The sequence below is a fragment of the Tauraco erythrolophus genome, chromosome 8, assembly GCF_009769465.1.
Source record: "Tauraco erythrolophus isolate bTauEry1 chromosome 8, bTauEry1.pri, whole genome shotgun sequence".
In the NCBI taxonomy this organism is placed as follows: domain Eukaryota; kingdom Metazoa; phylum Chordata; class Aves; order Musophagiformes; family Musophagidae; genus Tauraco; species Tauraco erythrolophus.
In genome coordinates, this window is record NC_141472.1 from 16,008,954 (window position 1) to 16,035,858 (window position 26,905).

Consider the following 26,905-nt stretch of genomic DNA (forward strand, 5'->3'; position numbering starts at 1 on the left):
GAAAGTTTGGGAAAACCTTCCTTAAAGGCTGAACATGAAACGATATAAGAAACATGCCATCTAAGAAAAACTTTTCAGAAGTGTTAATATAAAATGCATTAGCACCATATGAAAGACTCCTCAGATTTTAAACATGTAAAACATTAAAATCAGGAAAATCTCGGTACTCTGAAATTCAGTTCTTTGATTTCTTATCAGTCACTAATCTCTGTGTAGTCCCAGGAAGGCAAGCAATCACAACTTGAAAGTGCCACTAATATGACCTTGGTCAAGTTAAACCTAGTAGTTTAAGCTTAGTACCTCAATCAATAGCAAATGAGGACATTTCTTCAGCAAAAGAAGAGCAAGTCTTCATCTTCTCTAATGGAGGTTCTTCCAAGAAAAAGATTAGCAACTTGAATGCATTAACTTCACTGCAAGATCTACCATAATGTATTTTGCTATCCTCTTGAGAATTATACCTTAAAGTTAAAAATGCACTGGAAACAGCATACTTTCAAAAAAAAACCCCACGCTATTTACTATAATTACTATAGCCTCATATATAGGTAGGACTTGAGCTCCTCAAAAAGTTAGCTCTTCTTTCATTTGAAAAAGCAAGGAAGACATGTCTTGTTAAAAGGAGGACAGTAACAAAACCCCCATAGATTTAAAACTAGTTATTTTTAAGTAGTATGAAATCACACACCACATGAAAAAATACAACTCTGCAAAAACAGTGGTATAAGGCCATGTACTATTTTTATGCTGTTCTAGGAAGCCACATAACGTACATCTGCATACTTAATTGACTAGCTTTTCATGGATTTTTATCTTAATGTTTGACTACTGCTCGTGTTCAACTCAATTTTCAACATGCAACAGAAAAGGCATCCACAAATGAAGCCTCCAACCAAGCTGAAGTGTACGTTTGTCAACATCATTAATTTTAAAAATCAATTTTTTAGAATTACTCTTTGCCATATATTGTTTGCAATTGACATTCCTTGTCATTTTTCTACCATAAGATAAACATATTTTAAACACACGGGAAGTAAAGGCTACTTTTCATTCCCCAAGATTAAACTATAGTTACGGAGCATTTCTTTACCAGATATTTTTATCCTTCAGTTTCTTCTGGCACAGGAAGCCAGGGTAAAATTGACCAAGGAACCTTGAACTGAACAACCTAGAGGCAGCCTACAAGCCCTAAACTTTTTCCTCCAGTTGTAGCATCCTCTCCCTAAGAAGGAACAGTACAAGACAACCTCTCAGAAGTCTGCATTTCTCTGCTGCAGTTGCTCTCTGGCCACAAAGCCTGATTTAAGGTAGCAGCAGAGAATCATAGAATGGTTTGGGTTGGAAGGGACCTCAAAGATCATCTAGTTCCAACCCCCCCTGCCGTGGGCAGAGAAATACTCCACTACACCAGGTTGCCCAAAGCCTCATCTAACCTGGCCTTGAACACTTCCAGGGATGGGGCATCCACAACTTCTCTGGGCAACCTGTTCCACTGCCTCACCACCCTCTGAGTAAAAAATTTCTTCCTTAGATCTAATCTGAATCTCCCCTCTTTCAGTTTAAATCCATTGCCCCTTGTCCTATCACTACACACCCTTGTGAAAAGTCCCTCTCCAGCTTTCCTGTAGGCCCCTTTAGGTACTGGAAGGCTGCGCACCCCCAAGTCCTTCTCCTCAGGGCTGCTCTCAATCCATTCTCCACCCAGCCTGTACTTGGGATTGGGATTGCCCCGACCCATGTGCAGGACCTTGCACTTGGCCTTGCTGAATTTCATGAGGTTTGCAGAGGTCTACCTCTCCAGCCTGTCGAGGTCCCTCTGGATGGCAACCCTTCCCTCCAGCGTGTCAACCACACCACACAGCTTGGTGTCATCTGCAAACTTGCTGAGGGTGCACTCAATCCCACTGTCCATGTTGCCGATGAAGAAGTTAAACAGCACCGGTCCCAATACTGACCCCTGAGGAACACCACTTGTCACTGGCCTCCACAGAAATTTACAGTTGCACTTTTAGTGCACAGTTTGGTCTTCCTCCACAAACTCAGACTTCTGATACCAGAAAGGTGCATCCCCATTGCGGACTCAGGTTGTCAGCTACTGGACCAGCTTGACATCCTGAGACAGGATGCTTTCCTCTCCACTGCAGCCCTTGTCCTTGGCACAGGGAATGGCAAGTGCACACTTCAAAATCTTTTTTTAAAATCTCCTTTGCTCTTCGCATCACTTTTCACAATCGTTCAGAATGGTTCTAATGACAGATCACTGAAATTTATCCTTCAGATTCAAGCATCCCATGTTAATTCTCAAATCTGAGAGATTTGCAGAATCCCTTATTTTCAGATAATGTGGTGAAATCCTGAAAGCTGCAAACCAAATCCTTCAGACCTCAGGAAAATATCATTGACTTTCCTTCTTTCAAGTAGTCACTTTCAGTTATATGAATAGACAGTTCTTCCACTAGAAAATAACAATTTAAGCATGAGCTAAACCCCAACTGAAAATAGGAACACAGGGAGATGGATATACAATAAGAAGCATTATCCACTGTTCAACAGCAAAAGTGAACTTAAGAAAGCATCTGGTACCCTTTTGTGGTTAGTAAGATTTGTCACACAAACCTGAAGTTAAGATAGTTTTTATATACTTCAGGACACAAGTTCCCCCCAAAAAAGTTATCATGCTTTTAAAAAGAGCTGCTCTTTTCTGTCTCTCAAGCAACCGTAGTAGCTACCGTTGCAAAATGACCAATAAACAAAACCAGTCAATAATCAATTCCTGTGTCACTCATCTTCCCCTCCTTACTGTCACCTATTCTTCCTCAACTCTGACTTCTGGATTTTCCTGGTTTATCTCCTAACAGGGAAGGAATCTTTAAAAGCAAGGATGCAATTAAATGTCTGAAGAGCGTTTGAGGTAGAAGAGTAAAAATCATACTACTAGCACTACAACAGCGAGAAAACAGCTCTAACAGCTTCATCAGAATTAAAAAAAAAAATAAAAAAAATTCAAGGAACTGGTGCATGTGGAGCCAGCATTGAACGGATTCAGTGAAGGGCTTGTAGAAGGCTGCAGCATGGCAAACATTTTTATGCTAGAAAGTTCAGAATATTTTAACATTATTTCATTTTTTCAGTTAGACTACTTATTCCTGGCTGTCATTTCTTATAAGCAATGTCATTTCTTATAACATTTTCCTGAATGTACATCTTTATTTACTTAAGGATTGTTTTAAAATTCATTTTTCTTTGGCTAATTAGCTGAACTTTTAACTACATAGAAGCAGCATTGTATCTTGACCCTCAAATGTGTAACTGAATATAAGCTGGTGGGTTTTTTTACTTAAGTGATGAACTATTGTTCCATCGGTCTTAGAAGGGAAAACTAAAAGCTCTCAAGACTTGAGCCTTCAAATTACTGTAACTTAGTTTTGATATTAATGGCATCTTTGCAGAATGATAACAGAACGAACAACAGGAAATCATTAATACTAAAAGAGAATCATTGAATCATTTAGGTTGGAAAAGACCTTAAAGATCATCAAGTCCAACCACAAACCTGACACTTTCAAGCCCACCACTAAACCATGTCCTTAAGTTCCACGTCTACGCATCTTTTAAATACCGCCAGGGATGGTGACTTCCCTGGGCAGCCTGTTCCAATGCTTGACAACCCTTTGGGTGAAGAAATTTTTCCTAATACCTAAAGTAAACCTGCCCTGGGACAACTTGAGGCCACCTCCTCTTGTCATAGAATCATAGAATGGTTAGGGTTGGAAGGGACCTCAAAGATCATCTAGTTCTAACCCCGCTGCCATGGGCAGGGAAACCCTCCACTACACCAGCTTGCCCAAAGCCTTATCCAACCTGGCCTTAAACACTTCCAGGGATGGGGCATCCACAACTTCTCTGGGCAACCTGTTCCACTGCCTCACCACCCTCTCAGTGAAAAATTTCTTCCTTATATCCAATCTAAATCTCCCCTCTTTTAGTTTAAAGTCATTGCCCCTTGTCCTATCACTACACGCCCTTGTAAAAAGTCCCTCTCCAACTTTCCTGTAGGCTCCCTTTAGGTACTGGAAAGCTGCTATAAGATCACCCCAGAGCCTTCTCTTCTCCAGGCTGAACAGCCCCAACTCTCTCAGCCTGTCTTCAAAGCAGAGGTGCTCCAGCCCTCGGATCATCTTCGTGGCTCTCCTCTGGACTCGCTTCCAGTAGCTCCATGTCCTTCTTATGTCGGGGACTCCAGAGCTGAACACAGTATTCCAGGTGGGGTCTCACAAGAGCAGAATAGAGGGGCAGAATCACCTCCCTCAACCTGCTGGCCACACTTCTTTTGATACAGCCCAGGAAACTATTTGCTTTCTGGGCTGCCAGTGCACATTGCTGGCTCACGTTGAGCTTCTCATCCACCAGCACTCCCAAATCCTTTTCTGCAGGGCTGCTCTCAATCCATTCTCCGCCCAGCCTGTACTTTTGCTTGGGATTGCCCCAACCCATGTGCAGGACCCTGCACTTGGCCTTGTTGAACTTCACGAGGTTCTCACAGGCCCATCTCTCCAGCCTGTCAAGGTCCCTCTGGATGGCATCCCTTCCCTCCAGCATGTCCACAACACCACACAACTTGGTGTCATCTGCAAACTTGCTGAGGGTGCACTCGATCCCACTGTCCATGTCAACAACAAAGATGGTAAATAGCTCTGGCCCCAGTACTGACCCCTGAGGAACACCACTCATCACTGGCCTCCACTTGGACATTGAACCGTTGACCACAACTCTTTGAGCGCGACAATCCAGCCAGTTCCTTATCCACTGAGTGGTCCATCCATCAAAACCATGTCTTTCCAGTTTAGAGACAAGGATGTCATTTGGGACAGTATCAAATGCTTTGGATAAGTCCAGGTAGACAATGTCAGTTGCTCTTCCTTTATCCATCAAAGCTGTAACCCCATCATAGAAGGCCACCAAATTAGTCAGGCAGGATTTGCCCTTAGTGAAGCCATGTTGGCTGTCACCAATCACCTCCTTATTTTCTATGTGCCTTAGCATAGTCCCCAGGAGGATCTGCTCCATGATATTGCTGGGCACAGAGGTGAGACTGACTGGCCTGTAGTTCCCCGGGTCTTCTTTTTTTACCTTTTTAAAGATGGGGCTATGTCTCCCCTTTTCCAGTCATTGGGAAGTTCACCAGATTGCCATGACTTCTCAGATATGATGGATAGTGGCTTAGCAACTTCATCTGCCAGTTCCCTCAGGACCCGTGGATGCACCTCATCAGGTCCCATGGACTTGTCCACCTTCAGGTTCTTAAGATGGTCTTGGACCTGATCTTCTCCTACAGTGGGCGGTTCCTCATTCTCACAGTCCCTGCCTTGCCATCTGTCCTGTCGCTTGTTACTTGGGAGAAGAAACTGACACCCACCCTGCTATAACCTCCTTTCAGGTGGTTGTAGAGAGTGATAAGGTCTCCCCTGAGCCTCCTCTTCTCCAGACTAAACAGTCTCAGTTCCCTCAGCCACTTCTCATTAAGACTTGTAAGCAGGTTATGAACCCAGTCAGCATTCTGGTTATTTCCAGAAGATATTTCTAAACCCCCAAAAAGACGAAGGCATGTTCTCTTACTCATACACATTCTCAGAATACATTTGTCGTATGACAGGTATACCAAAGGACAGTGCCATGCCTGTCCCTACACCCTTCCGCACACATCAGCCTCCCACCCCACAAAGCAGGCACTCACACTTACTGGGCACTTTCAATAGACGTCTACTATAGCTCAGCTACAAAGCTGCTTTCTCAGCAGAAGCATGGAGGCAGTGCCCTTTCCAACCTTCTGAACTCAAACTAAGGCAGGCTTTCCGTTAGGCTCAACATTGCATATATGAGGTTATCTAGGCATTTTTAATGGCAATTTATATGGTGTTTTCCTCAAACACGTCAACTGTGCCTTAAATAAAATAAGGGTTAATGTCTCAAACCTGCATACAAGAATTGGGTTGCTTTTGGTTTATTTTTAAACTTTTAGGAGGGATTTGCTTTCACAATAGCCATAGTGTTAGGGTATCTCACTAGTACACCATTACAATATTCCCATTGTAACAGGAAAGTTTTAAAATACAAATCCCAAATTGTTTGCAACTGCTAAAATGTAAGCAAGATTTCTACTAGTATTTTGAAACTTCAAACAAGTTTCAACTTTGTGGAGGGAAGAGTCACAGGAATTAGAAGAACAAAACATTACCTATGAGTTGTGTACCTATCAAAAGTCATGCAAGCTTACTACACTGAAACAAGTTTCCCAAAACAATGCCAGGACCAATTCAAATTTTTTAGGCCAGAACACAGTCACTTCTGAAAAGTTACCTCACCTCCTTCACCACTGTCTCACACAAACAAGGTATATCACAGTAAGCATTTATAATTCCTTCTGTTGAAGTAGTCTTTGGAGTCTTAACTTGAAAATAGAACAAAAAATGCCTTCATCAATCCATTTCCAATTTAAGTAGGACAAGGGAAACAATAATGCAAGGCACATTATAAACAACCACATAGAAGTACTTAAGAGCTCAGCGTACTTTACAGCAAGATAACCCACCAAATTATCTTTCTACAAAGTTAAATTATTTTCACAATGTGCGTCACTCCCTTGGTAAACATTAACATGTGTGCGCTTATATGCACCAAAGCATCAAGACGTGCATATAGAATTCAAGTATTTGCTGCATCAAGGAAAACTAAGGAGGAATAAGCATCTTCCATCAGGTTATGCTTACACACAGATATTGTAGTGGGTCTGGCTGAGATGGAGTTCATTTTCCCCATAGCAGCCAGTTTTGGCAGGAGGAATTCAAGATAGGGAGAGTAATTGGGAGAGATAACAGGCAAAACACAGACCGAACACAGCCAGAGAGTGAAAAGTGGAATAATTGTGGGGAATTTCTGTTGTAATTGTGATGAAGGGACAAGGGGTGGATTGTGTGTAAATTTTCCACTTTCATTTGGTGTTGTGATTATGTTGATTTTGGGGTAGGGAATTCTTTTTCATTGATGTGAGTGAAGTTTGTGAATATTGTGTGATAAATGTGGATTGTAGTGATAATTCTTAAATATGTGCTTCACAGAGATGAAAGGTGGAATGTACCGGCTTTGCGTGGCAATGTTTTGGTAGCAGGGAGGCTACAGGGGTGGCTTCTGTGAGAAGCTGCTAGAAGCTTCCCCTATATCCAACAGAATCAGAGCCAGTCAGTTCCAAGACAGACCTGCCATTGGCCAAGGCTGAGCCCATCAGCAATAGCGGTGGCACCTCTGGAATAACACCAGTAAGGGGAAAAAATCCTGCACCAACAGCAATTGCAGCGAGAGAGAGGAGTAAGGATATGTGAAACAACTCTGCAGTCACCAAGGTCAGTGAAGAAGGATGGGGAGAAGGTGCTCCATGTGGCAGAGCAGAGATTCCCCTGCAGTCCATGGTAAAGACCATGGTGAGGCAGGTTGTCCCTCCGCAACCCATGGAGGTTAATGGTGGAGCAGATATCCACCTGCAACCTGTGGAACACTCCACACCAGAGCAGGTGAATGCCCAAAAGAGACTATGATCCTGTGGGAAACCCACACTGGAGCAGGCTCCTGGCAGGATCTGAGAACCCATGGAGACAGAAGCCCACACTAGAGCAGGTTTGCTGGCAGGACTTGTGACTCCATGGGAGACCCACACTGGAGCAGTCTGTTCCAGAGGGACTGCACCCCAGGGAAAGGATCCACACTGGAGCAGTTCATGAAGGACTCACACTGAAGAATTTTACAGAGGACTGTCTCTCATGGGACAGAACCCACACTGGACAGGGGAAGTGTGTGAGGATTCCACCTCCTAGTAAAGTTAAACCCAGGAAGAAGGGAGGAGTGGGGGGAAGATGTTTCCAAGATTTGTTTTTATTTCTCATCCTACTCTGCTCTGATTGGTAATAAATTAATTTCCCCAAGTTGAGTCTGTTTCGCCCATGACGGTAAATGGTGAGTGATCTCTCCCTGTCCTTATCTTGACCCACAAGGCTTTTGTTATGTTTTCTCCCCTGTCCAGTTGAGGAGAGGGAGCAATAGAGTGGCTTTGGTGGGCACCTGGCATCCAGCTGGAGTCAACCCACTACAGATATTAAGCTCTTTTTCATCAGGACATTTGAATGTCCATTCAACCCAACATTTGTGACCAGATGCACTTAGAATGACCTCCCTCCGTCCATCTCTCTCATTGTTTAATGAATAGAAACTCAAACAGCTTCGGTTGTCAGACCACCAATTAGCTACATTACTTAATGCCCAGATGACAAAACACATCTTCAGGTTGAGAGAAAGTGTTACGGTTGTAAAGCTGAAAACTCCCCAAAACCCAAGTGACTCAGGTCTCAAACCTTCTGCCTGCTGTGTTTTTAATGCTCTTACTTAAAATACCACAATACAAATCAGATAATGGAGGGATCAATAGAAAATCAAATTAGAAAAGCACCAGTTTCAGATTTGCACGTATCTTACATAAAAACGATTCTTACTGCAAAATCCCCCTCTTAGCATTTAAATAGGCAATCTTATTCCAAAACTACCAGGAATCTTATTAGTGTCACAGAACCACTGTCACAGTTAATTCTTTTTTTTTTTTTTTTTTTTTTTAATCTGAGAAAAAGTAATGGAATACTTATCACAAACAGAAGAACTCTGGTGGTTACAGATGTTCAGAATGTTCAAACACAAACATTACACTGGAAAAAGCTAAAAGTTTGGAATCCCTGTGGTAAGAACCTTCATAACCACATTTTTACTTTTATTGTAGATAGAGCAGAAATAAGAAACCCTTTAATATGTTCCAAGACAGTATCTATTTTAAGAAAAATTACATTATACACCACTAAACATGTAAAAGCTTATAATTTTTTCTAGGATAAATAGGAGGTTAATTTATGCATACAGGCACTGCATTATGGCTCTAAATCTATAAAACTGAATTTTCTTTAATAAGCTAAGCAACGTTTGACCAGGTGTCTGTTCTTAAAGCTATGAACTTATCTTGAAGCACATTGCTAGACCTGAAGTTTATTACAAAATGTTTCCAGTAACCAGAAGCACATGATAGTGTAATTGCACACCCTGGAATGTAATACCACACTTAAAAAATGGTTATTTTAATGATTACGCTAATGAGTTCTGAACTTCCAACCTATGTGCACAGAGTTTCATAATTACACAGCTTGAAATCCTCATCAGCAAATCCAAATGCTCCTGAAATCCAAATCATTTTATAATCTTGAATAATGCATGGCACCTCTGCAAAAAGAAATTAAAACAAATTTCATAAAAATGCAAAGCTTCATAATCTGTATTCTAAAAGAAACTGCATTACTGAAAAAAAGTGTTGCTTAGTAAGTATTAATGATGGTGATTTTTTTTTTCCCCTTCCCTGTGGTACTCACAGTTCAGATCCCACTTTAAAAATAAACAGACTAACTCCTATCAAAATATCCTTTTTTATATATATATGGTGGCTCACAGCATACTCTACTACACAAGAGTGAAATCAGACATCTGTTTCCTAAACAAGCATTGGCTCAAAATGGCATAAAACCTTTTCTTCTTGAAAAGTGTGAAAACATGTTTTTTTAAAATAGGCTGCAGCTTGACTGGCTCGCATACTATTTCATCAACAGCAAAAATAAAACTCCATCTTAGTTCATCAAAGGCCCATCAAATCAAGGTCTACAGTTCTTCCATGAGAACATCCCCCATCCCCAGTGTGTTTAGGCTTGTTTTTAAACTACAAGTAAAGTTTAGATAAACTCAGAGGTTATTGTAAGCATTGATATTATCTTTCTGAACATATTAAAAAGTCTGTGACTCAAGATGAGGGGAAAAGCCATCATCACAGTCAATGTAAAAGGATAGATATTTCATTTTGATTAAAGATTTTCTTGCATCTCACCATGTCTTCTTAGTATTTTAAGGTGCTGAAAAGGATAAGGATAATTTTTAAAATATGCCATTTCTAACACTTGCCTTTCTTGTAGATGCATGATGCATAGTTAATTATCAAACATCTAAAGAACACTTACGCTGGGACTCCCTCAGTAGAACAAAAGTTACATGAAGGTTTTATTCACAGTAGTGAATAGTCTGTATCTTCATTGCCCAGAACGAGCTAAGAACATTTAAGTAAACAAATACTGTCAGCACCAACAATTTCATATCCTCATAACTTTGATTATGGGAAATTATAACCAAAACCTATTACAAATTATTTACACAAGGAAGAATCAGAATTTCTGACGAATTCTAACATATAAGAACACATTGTATCATGCCTTTGGAGGTTGTAATCATGTTATTCAGAATAAAAGTTAAATACATTTTAATTTTTAGCAATTTAGGGTTTGAAAGAAGAATGAATTATTATTTGCCATTTTTAATAATCAAATTTTAAGATTTCTGCTTATCTGTACGATCTCACTACTGAAACCACAAAATACAAATGCAAAACCAGAAGCAGTAAGGAAGAGTCAGAGACAAATACCTATGCATAATCTGGCAGAGTATTAACCACAGCCTGAAAATTATACTTAGAAAAGAAATATTAAAAGCAAATCAAAGAACAGCTCTTACATGCTAGTTTTGACAACTACCTGCAATTTCTTTTTCCCCCCCCAACTTAAACATACCAGTCTTTTGATCTGCTAATCCCTATTTTACCTTATTAGCACCAAGGATCTAAACACAAGAATTGGCTGCCTCTGGACAACAGTTCTCTCAAACAAGGCATTCAAACTTAGGGAAGTGTAACGGAGACTCTGCCAGAAGCACAAAGTATCACAAGTTTGAAGCGTGTATTTGCTGCAACCAGGTTAACAGTCAGTAAAAGCATAGACACTGAAACAGTAACTTGGCCAATCAACCAAATGCCACAAAATACTGAGTGTCAAAACCCTAGTCCAGAGCAAAATTCATCACCTTACAGAGAAAAAAAAGCTTTCTTTTTTTAAAAAAAAACACACAAAAACCAAACACTTTGATGCATGCCTTTATTGGTGCAGATTTTATGAAAGACAGAGCATCCAAGTTGTAATACACCAATTTGAACTATCCTGTGTCCATCGCACACTTGAAACGTTACCTCCACATCATATGAAACTAACATCATCAAACTGTTTTCTGTGCTACCAGACATCTCTCTCACATGCTCATTTTTTTATATCAAAAGGGTTTTATTTTTTTAAAAAACTTCTCCAGAGGAAGGCTAACTAATACACAACAACATGTAGAGCAGCATACATAAAAAAACACTGCAGCATATACTGCAATAAGTAAAAATTCTCAGCTGTAACTAAGTTTTACATATCTTGCTTTGGTTTTCCTAAACAAATATAATATATTGTTGTACAACAAACTGAAGAATAAAAAACTCTATTCTGCATTCCAGTTGTTGGAAACTTACAAAACCCTAGAGAAAATACTAGAAAGCTCAATTACATGGAAGTCTAGAGTTTGAACCACATTTCTCTAACTTAAGTACGCATTACTTGCATGGATCATAAATTTGAAAATCAAACCATACGACAAAAAGATCTGTAAAGTGTGACATTTTCAGGCTCTGCTGAACCATTAGAAGATAATCTAAACAAGCCAGCATCAAGGCCTCTGCCACTGATTTGCACGGGACGCTTTTGAAGCAGCAATGCTGTAACTCCCCATTAAGAGAAATTCCCTCAGAATTCCACGACCCTTTATTTTTTGAACTATTGAGATACTCCTGCCTCCTCACCTTGTCATTTTGACGTCATTTTACTGCTTTTCAATCTGCTTGCAGAAATAATTTCCTTTATCACCTCATACTCTTCAGCCACACCTTCTCTACTTCCCTAAAGGTTACTTTAGTTCTGATTTCCTTCTCTATTTCATGAGGAATTTGACGGTTGCAGGGAACAGAAACTGTTCGAAGGTGGAATTACTTCAATATAACTTAGTTTAAATACACATTGCACATTAGAGTGTACCATCTATTTCACAGCTGGAGTGACAACCCTGAAAGTCTACAGAGCCAAACCCAGGCCAGAAAATAACTCCTGTCTAAGGGCTATACCCAGCCAGCCAGCCCTCCCAGTGACTAAACCTACCCGGAAGCAACGGAAAAATTCAGAATCCATCAACAGAAAACATGCCTGTCAGGTACTTGGAGAGACATTTCCTTTGTATAATTACATCAATCTTGAAATTTATATCCACTTCTGAATCCAAACATTTTTGTTGTTTTGCTGAAAGTTTCTCCAAACCAGCCTCACGCTCACCATACCATCACTGAAACTAAAGCTACCTGCAAAGACCTCTGAAGTAAGGTTTAAGAGTCACTTAACATCTTGGATAAAAACAACTTCAGCCAGATCTTCAAGCTTCTTATCAGGAGCGTGCATGGGCCCAATAACAATTTTGAACAGCCAGCAGAGGATTTCTCTAGCATTTGGAGACCTTCCACGACACATGTTTTCTCAATATTACATTTCTGCTGGTAGTGAAGCGAGGAGGAAGAATTCATTGATTTTACTATTTAATATTTCATTAAATGCTTAGCTAAAATAAGGATCTGAACTACACTTAATCCATACCTTTTACTTGATATCATCATTATAAACACTGAAGTGACAGTTACAGTCCCTACAAATCTTGAAACAATGTCAGTTTCAGCATTTCATTGATGTTGCTCTGTGTCCTTCAAAAGCTTCTGCTGCTGTTAAACACAAATCGCCTATATCTAATAAAGAAGATATCCAAGCAAAAACTACTTCTAAGACCTTATTGGCACCCTGTTATTTCAGTATCAGCGCAACGCCCATCACATACCTTTTCTTCCTTGCACTCCTAAAAAAAACCCAACCAACCCACCACACAAAAAAGCCATAAAACACTCCCACTGTATACTTAAAGCAGGGATACTGCTAACAAACAAGCCCCTGGAGAGGTTAAACCAACATAACCTTCTAGGATGACAAGCTTAGATCTTTTGCCAGCAGTGCTGCTCAGGAAATGGTATCTTTACACACGCGTCCAACAGCTTTGTTGGCGAAATTGTAGATATGCAATACTGTCCTTGCAAGTATAGTCTTACCAAAAAAAAAGCACACAACCAAACAACACATCACAAACCAAATAAAAAACCCAGCACCCTGACGGCACGCCATCATCCCCCACTTCAGAAGGGCTCTGCTCATAAAAGCATACCAGTAAGCATGTTTTGCTTGTTTTTAATCCTGTCGAAATACGAACATGTATGTTCGGTTAGACAGAAACTGTATTTTCCCTGTAGATTTTTATATGTATTCAGAGAGCAGAATTGTTCTGATTAAAGATGTTATTAACAGTTTAAGCTTTTCCTATAAGCGAAGCAAGTTTTAACTTATTAACACAGGGCTTCATTACATCTTTTTAGTCTCCCCAGGTGTTTTGCAAGCATTTGAAAACATGACTCCATATAAAAATCAAGGAAACCTAGATGGGTACATTAAGTTTAAGCATTTAAGACATACGCCAAGCACAGGCTCAATGTACACAATGATATGAAGAGAAACGTTTTGTGCTCATCTTTTGCAATGCATAGAAATTTTCTTAGAGCATTTTCTTCCTCAAGGAAAAAAGTCATTTCAAGTGACAGAGATCTGTTAAGAACAGCGTATAAAGTAGACTCCAGGTATAGCTTCAACATATTAAAAGTGGACAATTTAAATAGCATGTTTTTGTTCAAATGACAAAATTTGGGGGTTTTAATTAATTAGATCCATCATTCAGAGTAATCAGGACACAAACCACTTACTAGACAACTCAGTGAAAACAAACTATTTTAAAATTATTCAACACTAGCTTTGACATCCTATTCAGGCCATGGATTATTGCTGAGGCAGCAGCAGTAAGAGAGGCTCTCACCATAAAGAATTTCCTAAGCATTTCCAAGCACATATAATATTAATTTAGACCTTTTTTATATGCAAATAGAACAAGCCACCCTCTCTCAACATGCATAACTGTGGCATTGACAGCAATTAATGGCATCCACTGTACTGCCTATTTGCTGATTTTAATTAATTTTGAGTTCAAGAGGAAACCATGAAGTTAACATAAGCAGAGCTCAAAAACATTGCCACTCCCAATAGCGTGCATTATGCATCCCAGCGCCATTGTTTCACAAAGTTGAAAACTGACCATTTATTCCATTTTTTTCCCCTCCCCTCAATCATGTACCGACTCAGGGCAGCACTTATTAACAGTCTATTGTTAAGGACTGTCAAAAGCTTTTGAAATTCCAAATAAATTTTATCTGATAGCTCTCTCTGATTCACAGTTTTGTTGCCACAGTGAAAGAATGTCAATAGATTAGCAAGCACATTTTCCTTTGAAGAAACTATGCTCATTTACTGCTATCCAAGTACAATCTAGAGCAGATTAACCCTTAACAAAGCATCCGCTAGTTTCCTCTGTCACTAAAGACCACCTTGATGGCCAGCAGTGCCAAAACACCTTTGGTTAAAGGCACTGAGGTCAAGTGCAACATTTATTTTTACACAGAACGACTAATTTCATGGGAGACTGCATTACTGGCTTGGATACATAGGAAAGGATGCCAAGGAGATGGGAGCAACAAAGTTGTCGTCTATTTGTTTATCACATATACAGATAATCATAACCACAGAGAATCAGTGCACAGGTAAAGGTATCAAAAATTTTTATCTATTTAGGGACTTCAAACACCAAATTAGATATCAGGTCAATTAGATCTAAATATCTCCTACTCTTTTTGCAAAGCTTAAAAATCTCCTAGACAATATTCTCAGTATGGAATAGCACTCGTGAAGGCTCAAAGGCCAACAGGCCACAATACAACTACTAAAATATTTGTAAGCCTTTTATAGGGCTAGTTCTTTGTTATCAGTCATACTAAACCTTGTAAGTAGGTAGTATAGACAGCTCCTTACACAATCTATGGCCCAATTCCACTCTCAAATGAAATAATTCTTTGACCTCTCCACCACCAGTCCCCTTCCATGATTACACGATTCTCCCCTAGGTTTAATCAGAAACACTGATTTGTCACTGCAGCTGCTGCTGTTCAGAAAGTCTTACTTATCACTGTTTCACCAAGGCCTTCTGAAGAAGAGAAGATGGCAGTGATGCATCACATGTAATTGAGACATCACAGGAAGAGAAATTGAGGAGTCTGCAGTATTCCTAAACCACCCCAGATCACTTCGGCGAGTAAGGGCCTGGTTTTCCAGTGGTGGTTCTTCAAGGCAGCCTCAGAACTGCAGAGTCCCACCCAGCACTGTATAACCAAAGATGCTTAAACCTACAGCTGTGCATGGACTAGAAACTTCATCAGCACACATACTTAACCAGTGACATTCACCAGTAATGTGCAGCAAAGGCTTTGGCAATTTAAAAACTGGATGGTATATTAAGCATTCTGCAAACTACTGCAAACGTCTGCTTAAGTTTTCCTGTATCAGTACTTCAAATAGAGAAAATCCTGGGTAGACACGTTAATTTTTTTTAACTGATGAGACCATTAATGCATTTCCCTTTGATGCAGTACCTCATTTTATGACATTTTATTCTTATGTCTTATCCTTTTTATACAGTCGTGTCAATCCCCTCAAAACCCAGTCTTTAGTCTCCAAACACTACTGGAAAAAGTCTTAGGGTGTTTCAAGTCCACTTTCAGTAAATGTGGACAAGCAAGAAATTTGATAAAAAGATTTATAAACAGAGCTCCATTGTTTCTAAGAATTCCCACACAAACCACCAAAAAATAACGCGGAAGTACGCCTTAGACAATTTTCTAAGGTACAGAGAAACAGCATCCCATTAATCATAAGCAAAACATTGCACTTTGTATTAAGTCATTGAAGAATCAACCATACATAAAACTAGCATTTTTGTCTGCAATATACAAAATTATTTTTGAAGTCACTAGGTATATGGCACCGTAAATAGACAGAGCTATTTGTCTGAAAGTACAGGCATATCCCATACTTGGATCTTCAGTTTCAAGGCACTAGATATATTTTTTCCCTCCGATTTTATGAGGAAAAAAAAAAAGAAAAAAAACACCAGTAAAGTATTATAAATTACAAGCCTCCTCCTCTATGCCGAAATAAGTCACTAATTAGTCTCCCAAAACTAAATTTTCCTGATAATCACAGAAAAATTAAAAAGGGGCTTCTTCACAGCTACTACTTTTCTACCCAGAAAGGACACCTCTTGTATTTGGATTGAAAGTTAGAGACTCATAGCTTTTAAAATTAATAACTGGTCTGCTTTGACTTTCAGTAGCAAATCATAGGAACTCCTCCTGAAATCTAACACAGTTGAGTTAGTTTTTCTTGTCACTGCAGGATTTATTTGTCACACCTATTCAACCATGACATTTGAATGACTCCCAAAAACTTGATTCTAAGCGAAGGAAGAGATTATAAAAGATAATTTCAAGTGGCATAGAAAAAAGATGTCTTGCAAAACTCACATTCCTTCACCACTATTTTTATTCAGTAACAAAAAGAAACAGAACTGCTTGAAAAGGTTAAGTCCTAAACCAATTGCTAGGCTCCTCTGATCATCTTCATCACTTTGGTCATGCTTTTTCCACCTCCTCTCCAGTTCTACTCCAGAAACAGAGCTATAGCACCTATGGGCAGATGTGTTTAATTTATGAATATTTAACACCCACGTCACCTACCAGATGTCTAAAATTGAGAAAGTAGCATTCGTTATTTGTAAAGACACAGCAAACAGCAAAAGCAGTATTTTCATCCAAGCTCTACCTTATCTTTGTCTTCCACAACATCTGCCAGCACATCATCTGGGTCCAAGATTCCTCCATCCGTATACTCCAGGTGGTGAATATTCACCCAGGAAGCTGGATCCTGTAAGACAGACACAAGATTTCTTAATCAAACCTTGCACAGTTTTAGTGCCATTGGACAGAGTAGCTTTGTATCCTATCTTCTTCCCACCCATTTCCCTCTTTAATCATGAGATAGAAGCTTGGAGCCACTCTCTGAAATTGAAACTGAAAAAGAATGAAAACTATACATAACAAGACATTACCTACAGAACACTATGCAAAAGATCTTTAAAATGTACATTGCCATTGCCTTATTATTCTTTAATTAAGTTAAACAGTTGATATAAAATAAGGAGAAATTAAGCTTTTTTCATTTTACAACTGTTTATAGTTGGAATATTTGGGTTGTTATCAGCACACACACAAATATATACATATGTATGGTCATGCACCACTCCTGACAGTTTTGGAGGGGAGATGGGGTGTATATATGTGTGTGTGTGTATATATATATATATTTATATATAAAACCACTCATCATTTCTTTCTCTGAGGAGGTAGGTCAGGCTATTGAGGAAAAAAATGAATAGAATAAATAAAACCCAGTTTGTTTTCGCAAATAAATACTCTCCAATTTCAATGCAATGTCGTGTACCATATTAACAGGGATCGTGTTAGTTTCCTAAAACTAATGCTTTCCTCATATATTATTAACAACTCCACTCAGTAACCAAGAGCTTAGCCATCGTTCGACTGACCCTGAAGCCAAAGGCTTAGGGTGCACCACTCAGTAGTAAATTCTCCCTGACATGAAACACAAAACAGGGAGCAGACACACAGCCTGTACTGCCCCCGAACCACAGCAGCTACCTGTGTACGCACAATTTCCAAGAGGGACAGGCTAAGGGTTGTTGTGTTTGGATTGCCTTAGTTAACACGTGAACACCAGCTATTGGGGTTTAACAAGCACATGGTAGCGCACAGCAACGTGTTTGAGTACTCAATGGTATCAACACCGATAAATCTTGAATTAGCACATCTTCTACAGCATGCTGAAAAAGGAAACATGCCTAGTTAAGATTCCAAAGCATATTTGAGTCCTCCATCAAATATTAAGGAGATTGGCCAGAATATAAGCATTTGATACTGTCCCACACGACATCCTCGTCTCTAAACTGGAAAGACATGGTTTTGATGGATGGACCACTCGGTGGATAAGGAATTGGCTGGATGGTCGCACTCAGAGTTGTGGTCAACGGTTCAATGTCCATGTGGAGGCCTGTGATGAGTGGTGTTCCTCAGGGGTCAGTACTGGGACCAGTGCTATTTACCATCTTTGTTGTTGACATGGACAGTGGGATCGAGTGCACCCTCAGCAAGTTTGCAGATGACACCAAGTTGTGTGGTGGTGTGAACACGCTGGAGGGAAGGGATGCCAGAGGGACCTCGACAGGCTGGAGAGATGGGCCTGTAAGAACCTCATGAAGTTCAACAAGGCCAAGTGCAAGGTCCTGCACATGGGTTGGGGCAATCCCAAGCAAAAGTACAGGCTGGGCGAAGAATGGATTGAAAGCAGCCCTGAGGAAAAGGACTTGGGAGTGCTGGTGGATGAGAAGCTCAACATGAGCCAGCAATGTGCACTGGCAGCCCAGAAAGCCAACCATATCCTGGGCTGCATCAAAAGCAGCGTGGCCAGCAGGTTGAGGTGATTCTGCCTCTCTACTCTGCTCTTGTGAGACCCCACCTGGAATACTGTGTTCAGCTCTGGAGTCCCCAACATAAGAAGGACATGGAGCTGCTGGAGCGAGTCCAGAGGAGGGCCACGAAGATGATCTGAGGGCTGGAGCACCTCTGCTATGAAGACAGGCTGAGAGAGTTGGGGCTGTTCAGCCTGGAGAAGAAAAGGCTCCAGGGTGATCTTAGAGCAGCTCACCACTACTTAAAGGGGGCCTACAGGAAAGCTGGAGAGGGACTTTTTACAAGGGCGTGTAGTGATAGGACAAGGGGCAATGGCTTTAAACTGAAAGAGGGGAGATTCAGATTAGATATAAGGAAGAAATTTTTCACTGAGAGGGTGGTGAGGCACTGGAACAGGTTGCCCAGAGAAGTTGTGGATGCCCCATCCCTGGAAGTGTTCAAGGCCCGGTTGAATGAGGCTTTGGGCAACCTGGTGTAGTGGAGGGTTTCCCTGCCCATGGCAGGGGGGTTGGAACTAGATGATCTTTGAGGTCCCTTCCAACCTAAACCATTCTATGGTTCTATGATTCTAATATGCTAAAATTAAGGGTCAAGAAATTGGCATACACACACGTAGCTTTGAGAAGGGTTTCAGAAATGGATGAAGAAGGAAGAGGAATACTCTTCTGTGCAACATGCAATCCTAACGATTTCATTTATATTACATCTGTATCTACAAACAATAAATTTTGTTTATCTACATCTGTATCTGATACAATTACACCTGTATCTCTAGTTTGGATATTCCCCATGTAATGAAGTTCCTGAGAAGCACTGATATTCCACACCATATTTATTTATGCATATTCTAGAACTTCGGCGATCAAGTGATGCAGACAGCAGATAAATCAGGATAATTCCATCACAGGTACAGACGTGGGTCAATTGGATTAGGCCTCTTCTACTGTATCATCAACAGGCAGCAGCCAAAAACACGAACTGAAAAAACTCAGACCACAACCACCCTAGCATTACCAACAGGTCAGTCCATCATGCCACTATCACCTTTGCTGATGAACTCTAAACAAGATGTTTTTCCTATTCTGACCCATCTAGCTTCTTCCACAGTTCAGTTTCAATTCTTCCACTGACACATACTGGTTTGGGCTAGGATAGGGTTCGTTTTCTTCATAGGAGCTTGCACGATGCTATGTTTTGGACTTGTGACCATTGCAGTATTGGTAACCCAGGGATGTTTTGGCTGTTCCTGAACAGTGCTCACACAGTATCAAAGCCTTCCCCATTTCCCACACTGCCCCACCACTGAGTAGGCTGAGTGTGCACAAGAAGCTGGCAGGGGACACAGCCGGGGCTGCTGTTCCCCGACTGACCAAAAAGATATCCCATACCATATGGCACTGTGCTCAGCAATAAAAGCTGGGGGAATGGAAAAAGGAAGAGGGGGTGGAAGGGAGGCAGAGCTGTGTGCACAGCTTTTGTTGTACCTTTTAAACTGTCATCTCAGCCCATGAGTTTTTTCACTCATGCCCCTAACAATTCTCCTCCTCAGCCCACTGGGCAAGGAGTAAGAAAGCAGCCGTGCAGAGCTTCGCTGCCTGAGGTTAACCCACAGCCTTTCTACCCCCTTGCACTTGTTTCAGGGTTAAGTATATCAAAGGTACAACACGGCTGAAAGGTAGCCACTCAACTAAACACATAAAAGTAACTTTATTTGTAACACATCTGTTTAATCTGTAATTCACCTCTAACTACAGTTACTTCATTTCTGACTGAAAACATCCATTTGTGAAAGAGTAAATGTTTGTTCATTCTAGGTATCAAGTGTTCAGAATTAAAAAATTTAAGAAAATCAATTAACATGTTTTGTCTGCAAAGTGAAGTGTAGACAACTATTACAGCTCAAAGCTCTATTTTAAAGCCCAAGTTAATATTATTTTTTTCATAACCACAAAATTCTAAGATGAAATGGCAGAGAAGAAATGTACCCCTGTGCAACAAGCAAGCATGCTCACTTACATCAAACAATTACCTAATGCAGAAACTTTGTGAAAAAGTGTCACTTGACCCTACCAATAAACTTACAAATATCATTTTCAAACTGGAATGCATCAGTAGCTACAGGTGTTCCTCCTGAACCTTTTAACTAATGCAATCACAAAAGGTTTCTATAGTTCACAACACTAAAACAGCACACTTGAAAACTACTCCCCTTAATAAGACAAACTTCTGCCACTAACATTTTTGACTGAAGAGATATTGAAATTTGTTATACACATGTCCTGGTTTTAGCTGGGACAGTGTTAGCTCTTCTTTTTAGCAGCTAGAAGAGCTCCGTGTTTTGGTTTTACTCAGAGGCTCGCTCTGAGAAGAATGTTGATAGCAAGTTGATGTTTGTGGTTGGACGTGAAACTCCAAGGACTTTTCAGTGTGCCGGAGTGCAGAAGCACGGTGGGATAGGGGGGAGGCATAGTCGGGACAAGGGGGACACGATTCCCCTTGTGATTTGTGGTGGAACTTAAGATTGAGGGCCAAACTGGCCAATTAGTATTCCATATCATGCAGTGTCATGCCCAGTATAAAAGCAAGGGACAGCCGGGAAGAAGGGCTTTTGCGCTTTGGCTCTTTCGCCGCTTTTGCTCTTTTGCGCTTGCTGCGCTTTTTGCTCTATTGCTTTTTTTTTTCTCTCTCTCCCAGTACTCCCACTCCCGAAGTACTCTCTCTCTCTCTGCCCCTCTCTATTTCGGGGCCTTGCTTTCGTCCGGGATTGCAGCTTCGGGACGAGACAGGCTGTGGATAAGAGGGGGTGGTGAGCACCTACACTGTGTATTACTTATCTGTATTAAATTGTTCTTATCTCAACCCACGGGTTTCCCGTTTCTCCTTTAATTCTCTCCATCATTACTGGGGGTGGGGGAGGGTGCATGACCAGCTGTGGGTGGGGTTCAGTTGCTGGAGCAGCCTAACCCACAACAACACATTATGCTGTTTAAGTGTCCTATAGACAGAATAAAGCTGATGTGAAAAAATAAATAGCTGATTGGAATATTTTGCTTTCAATGTTTGCTTCTATTTGTGATTCAGTAGCTGCACCAACCCAGATGTGTCACTGAAGAAGAAATAAAGGAAAAAGGAGAGTAAAAGTTTGATTGTTCCAACAGAACGCAGCAAGTTGGCAGACAACAAGCTCAAGACACACACACAACCACAAATTCCTAACTTTCCTTTTACTTTGGGCCACAACAAATACAGTAATTTAATGGTTTTGCTAGCAGCCACATCAAGAGCAAGTAGTTTCTAAATCAGTCTGAAGGAACAGAACGTGCCATTCCTCACCAATCTTTTGGAGCAAGTGCAGCCAACGTTAGATTGTTTAAAAGCAAGGAATGACAATTCACACTAAAATACAAGAACTAAACTAGAACAGGATTCACAGAGTCTCCTTAGCAGAAAAATACTTCTTAATAGTTTAAGTACCTCTCCCACACAAACTGACTCAAGTACACAGAGTGTGAAGCAACTACAACCTTTTGATCTCAAAGACTCCCCAATTACAGTAACCACCAGAGTCTACAGCAAGACTGAACACTTGCTATTTCAGAAATACAAATGTCAAACTGGCTGCTATTAACTTAACTGGAACTTCATCTCTGAAAGTTAAAGAAACAGCTACTAAGCACAAAGAGAGAGAGAGAGAGATGCTTTTTATAGACTTGTTTGATGAAGCAAATAGTAACTACTGCTAGATAGCCTAGATGGAGGAAATTCCCTCTGCACAGTCACAAAAGTAACAACAATTCATCCGACCAGCAAAACCACTCACCCATTCCAAAGAGATTTCAAAGTCAGAGAACATTTTTCTGTTCTTTGGATGAACTCCAAACTCTGCCATGCACAGGATTCAAAGTGTCTATATAAAAACCCCTAAAATCTATATAGTAATTTCTTCTGTGCTGCTTTACTCCCACCAAGAGTCCAGACAGCTTCAATAAATAAAACACCAACATTTTAGCTAACTCGCCATATAAAACAAGCCATTAGCTACCCGAAGATGTAACAGTTGAGTATCCTAAGTCTCTAATAGCATTTCATCCATATGATGAGTAGAGGATGGACAATAACAGGAGGCAAAATGAACATGCATGTAAAACACACACTCATGTTTTACACGTTATTTAGAGCTTGAAAGGAGAATAGGCCTGAAAAATAACTGTGGTACATCTAAAATAGATTCATAGATTTCTAGGTTGGAAAAGACCTTAGAGATCATCGAGTCCAACCGTCCCTAATCCCCATTAAACCATATCATCAAGTAGATCATCCACCCTATTCTTAAACACATCCAGGGATGGGGACTCAACCACCTCCCTGGGCAGCCTATTCCAGTGGCTGACAACCCTTTCAGAGAAGAAATACTTCCTAACATCCAACCTGAATCTCCCCTGACTAAGCTTACACCCATTTCCTCTTGTTCTATCGCCCATCACTAATGTAAAGAGCCCTTCCCCCACCTCCCCACCATCTTTTCTCAAGTATTTATAGGCCGTAATCAGGTCTCCCCTCAGCCTCCTCTTCTCCAGGCTAAACAGCCCCAACTCCCTCAGCCGCTCCTCATAAGTTTTATTTTCCAGCCCCTTGATCAGTTTAGTTGCCCTTCTTTGGGCTCGCTCCAGGAGCTCAATATCTCTCTTAAAGCGAGGGGCCCAAAACTGGACACAATATTCCAGGTGCGGCCTCACCAGTGCCAAGTACAGGGGCAGGATCACTTCCCTGCTCCTGCTGGTCACACTATTCTTGATACACGCAAGAATCATCATTGGAGAAATCTAAACTTTCCTTAAAAAGAGACTGTCTTACTTAAGTTTCTTATGTTTTAGTAAGATTTAACAATTGCAAAGAGCATCAAGAACACTTCAGGTTTCCATATGTTCTAAAATGATGAGGCAGGAGACTGCATTTCCAAAGTAACAGGGTAACTTTACAAAGTATATCACTGGAGTTCTGGCAAAACAGACAGCTTTTCTGCTTCTGCAGTATTTTCTGAATGGTCTGAAAGAAAAGTCAGAACCCAGTAACAGAGGTAATAGGCTGCTGCAATGTTACACATGTGAAGGGTTGATCATCCCCTTGCTTCAATGAAATCACACTTCTTACCCGTTGAAAGCAGAAAATGCTGGATTTTTAAGTTTATAAATCATATAGGATAAGATTATACTTATCCCATTTTTGCTCAGGGAAGGAGTTGATTAAGGACATATTTACTGAGAAGGCACTTGCTAAGAAAACCACCAAATACAAAGCCAAAAAGTGTAAGAACTGTACTCTAAAATGTTAAGACTTTTTTTTTTTTTACCTCAGAGATTCTAGTTTGAGATTAAAGTCCTCTTCTAATGAGTGACAGTGTCTAGAATGATTACTCCCAATATCTTAACTATCATCACTGAAAGTTCACACGCTCAAGAAGAAAAACTTGGTTTTGAAAAATGAAAGCATGAGTCTCTTGTAAAAATAAAATACTACTGGCAGCCTAGAAGCTCTGGGCAGCATTCAAGCATGGTTACTGTACCTCTGTGCTACTAAATGCTCTCCTGTTGGCAGGGTCACTTAGGAGAAAACATATATACAGGTTTTCTTCAAAATGGTTCCAAAAATCCGAACAGAGTAAGTGGGAAGTTCTCTTATAGCATGGCATAGAACCCTTATGCAGAAGTTTAGTTGAAGTATACAGCAAACATCTAAATATGTAAAGAAAAAGTATGAATAAGTTACCTGGTATAACACATACCAGCACTTCCCAAATGAATATTGAACAGTTACTGTAATGTGCATTTTTCCTTAGGGCTGCAAGTCATGTTTGTGTTTAACATCAAGCCACTTAAAAGCTGTTTATCATCATTTCCTTTATGTGTTAGAGAACACTTTAGGAATTACTATGCAAATATTTACCAAATGTTAAATTAAAGCCAGGTCACATGAATGCATAAGTGCAATGTAGGCAGAGATGTGACAAATTTTAAAAAGTGGTTTTGACATTCATGTTGTCACAGAACAACATGAACTTAACTCTTGCCACCTAATGCAACACCTTCAGTGTTAACAAATACACATGCAAGTGAAAGACCATTCAGTGTAATTAAAAGACACTCCCATTTATTGTTAATTTTTTTACATATAGATACACTTTCTTAATGTATCGAAAGCTTGGAGCGCCATCTTGATTCCTTTTGTTCCAAATTCGAATAGGAAAGTGTCAGTCTATTTTTCTGAAACATACTTTATAAATGTTGCAGTTCATATAGCATATTGCAGACTGTTAATGAGCAAGAGAATCCTAACAAGTTTAAATACATTTCAGCTGGCCCATCAATAAAATGAACAGCACCACTTAATGATTTCACAATTAATTATTGTTTGGTACTGTTATTTGTTCTGCTGTGCAGAATGCATATAATTAATTTCAATTCCTAACCTGGAAATTTTAATTTAAGTATGGCAAAGATAGGATGCACTGAAAAATTCAGAAGTAGGAATGACTTAGGAGAAGTCCTCCCATAATTACTTCTCAGAGTAATATTTTAGAAGCACCTCCACATTATTGCTTTGCTACAGCAAATGGACTTCAAGGAAATACGGTATGAAAAAGGATGCATTTTAAAACGAAAATCACATATGCCTGTTCCACATTCACAGTAAGAGTCAAAGTTGGGAGGAAGGATTGGAGCCCAGCTATGTTTTCTGTCATTCAGACAGTGTAAAAATAAGACTGGGAAAAAACCACAACCACAACATATTTCCTCATGAAGAGGATATTTTAGGTTAAGGTCAGTAAGAGAGACATTCTACCATTTGATTGTTTTTAGACGGTATATTGCAATGTGATCTCTATTACCTCCCAATATATAGGAAGTATTTAAGGATTTCTATAAGCATTCTAAGGCTACATGATGTATCGTCATCCACAGCCAAACAGCACTAAGTATTAGTTACTCTCAAACCACAGCTTGTGGAGCAGAGCACAAAAAGGGAGCTGGAGAGGAACAGATGGATGAGATTGATCACCGTCTCAAATTTCACCTCTAAATCCTTCTCAAAACTTACCACTAAATTAGAAAGCCTCTAGGATTTTTTTGTTTGCTTACCATAGCCACCTCCAAACAAGCCTGAAGCGACACTTCTAGTCAGAGTGCATTTCAACTGCCAGTAACTGGGCTGCCGTCATCAGTTGTAGAAGAGGTGGGGCTCTTATTATTGGGAATATGAAGTTCCCAAAAATCAACAGCTGATTAGGAAGCAAATGTTTGCATACTACTTCCTATCACTGCCCGTTGTTAAATATTCCTCAATCACAGCACAGGGTTTTCTCAAGAATGATCTAGAGCTGAATGGTTAGATCTCAGCAACAACACAAGATACATACATTCGAACATCCTTATACAAGCTAAGAGAAACCCAAATAAAAATATATCACATCCCATCCTCCTAGCAGGCAAAGAACTACATTCCTACATGTGAAGAAAGCTGGAAGTAGTAGAACTGTATCTTTTCTGTAATAATGTCGTATGTTGCAGAGATGACATTTTTATGGAATAAAAGCAAACACAAGAAGCTCCTGTAAAAATCAAAGATGAACAGCTTCTGCACAAGAGATTAAGTCTGTTCCAGATATTTACCAAATCAGCAGATCCTAGCACTGACCAGATGCAAATAAGCCTCCCTACGTGAAGGTAAACTGAGTATAAATTAGGTCATCTTTTTGCAAACTTAAAAAAATAGAGAAAAAGCAACGCCTAGGTTTCACTGCTCAGAGAGCTTCCAGAGTTTAGTTTGCATTACAGTACAGAGTAAGTTACAAACCCATGTTTCTAGGTCTCACTGTTAAAATAAATTCTTACCCAGCATCAATTACATTGTCTTTACAGCTCTATAGTACAAATGCATGAAAGTTGAACAAGACACTTTCAATAATTTCTAGTTAGATATTCAAAAGCACCAGAAACCTTCCAAGAAACCTTCAATATAATACAAGGAAAACATGTTACAGCACAGTGAGAGAGTAAAAAAGATTCTTCGTGTATTCCATAGTATTGCTGTTCACCAAAACTCTGAATCGGCTTGCATTAGAAGTGAAAATGCTTTAGGATGCTAGCAAGAACATAAAACTTCTTTATATCCTTCTACCAGCTGAAGTGACACATATTCTCTCAAGCCAGAAATATTCAAGAAAAAGATCTATACTGACTGAGCTCAAAGACAGAGATTAAAGCTGAGGTGAGGGCAAAGGACAGAAAAAGGATCTTAAGAGCAGAATTCTGCCTTAACTGTGGGGTGATGGAGAACAGGAAGAAGTTACTTCCA

At 40.0% G+C, this 26,905-nt stretch overlaps 1 protein-coding gene across 6 annotated transcripts in view; it reads right to left on the minus strand.

The window, feature by feature from the left end:
* The window catches only part of PARD3B (par-3 family cell polarity regulator beta), a 440,643-nt gene that overhangs the window by 392,081 nt on the left and 21,657 nt on the right, over positions 1 to 26,905 (minus strand). For all 6 annotated transcript variants that reach the window (XM_086615493.1, XM_086615492.1, XM_086615490.1 and 3 more), the window contains exon 2: positions 16,833 to 16,934. In XM_086615493.1, the coding sequence (XP_086471619.1) occupies positions 16,833 to 16,934 (102 nt within the window). The remainder of the gene's footprint in view (positions 1 to 16,832; positions 16,935 to 26,905) is intronic.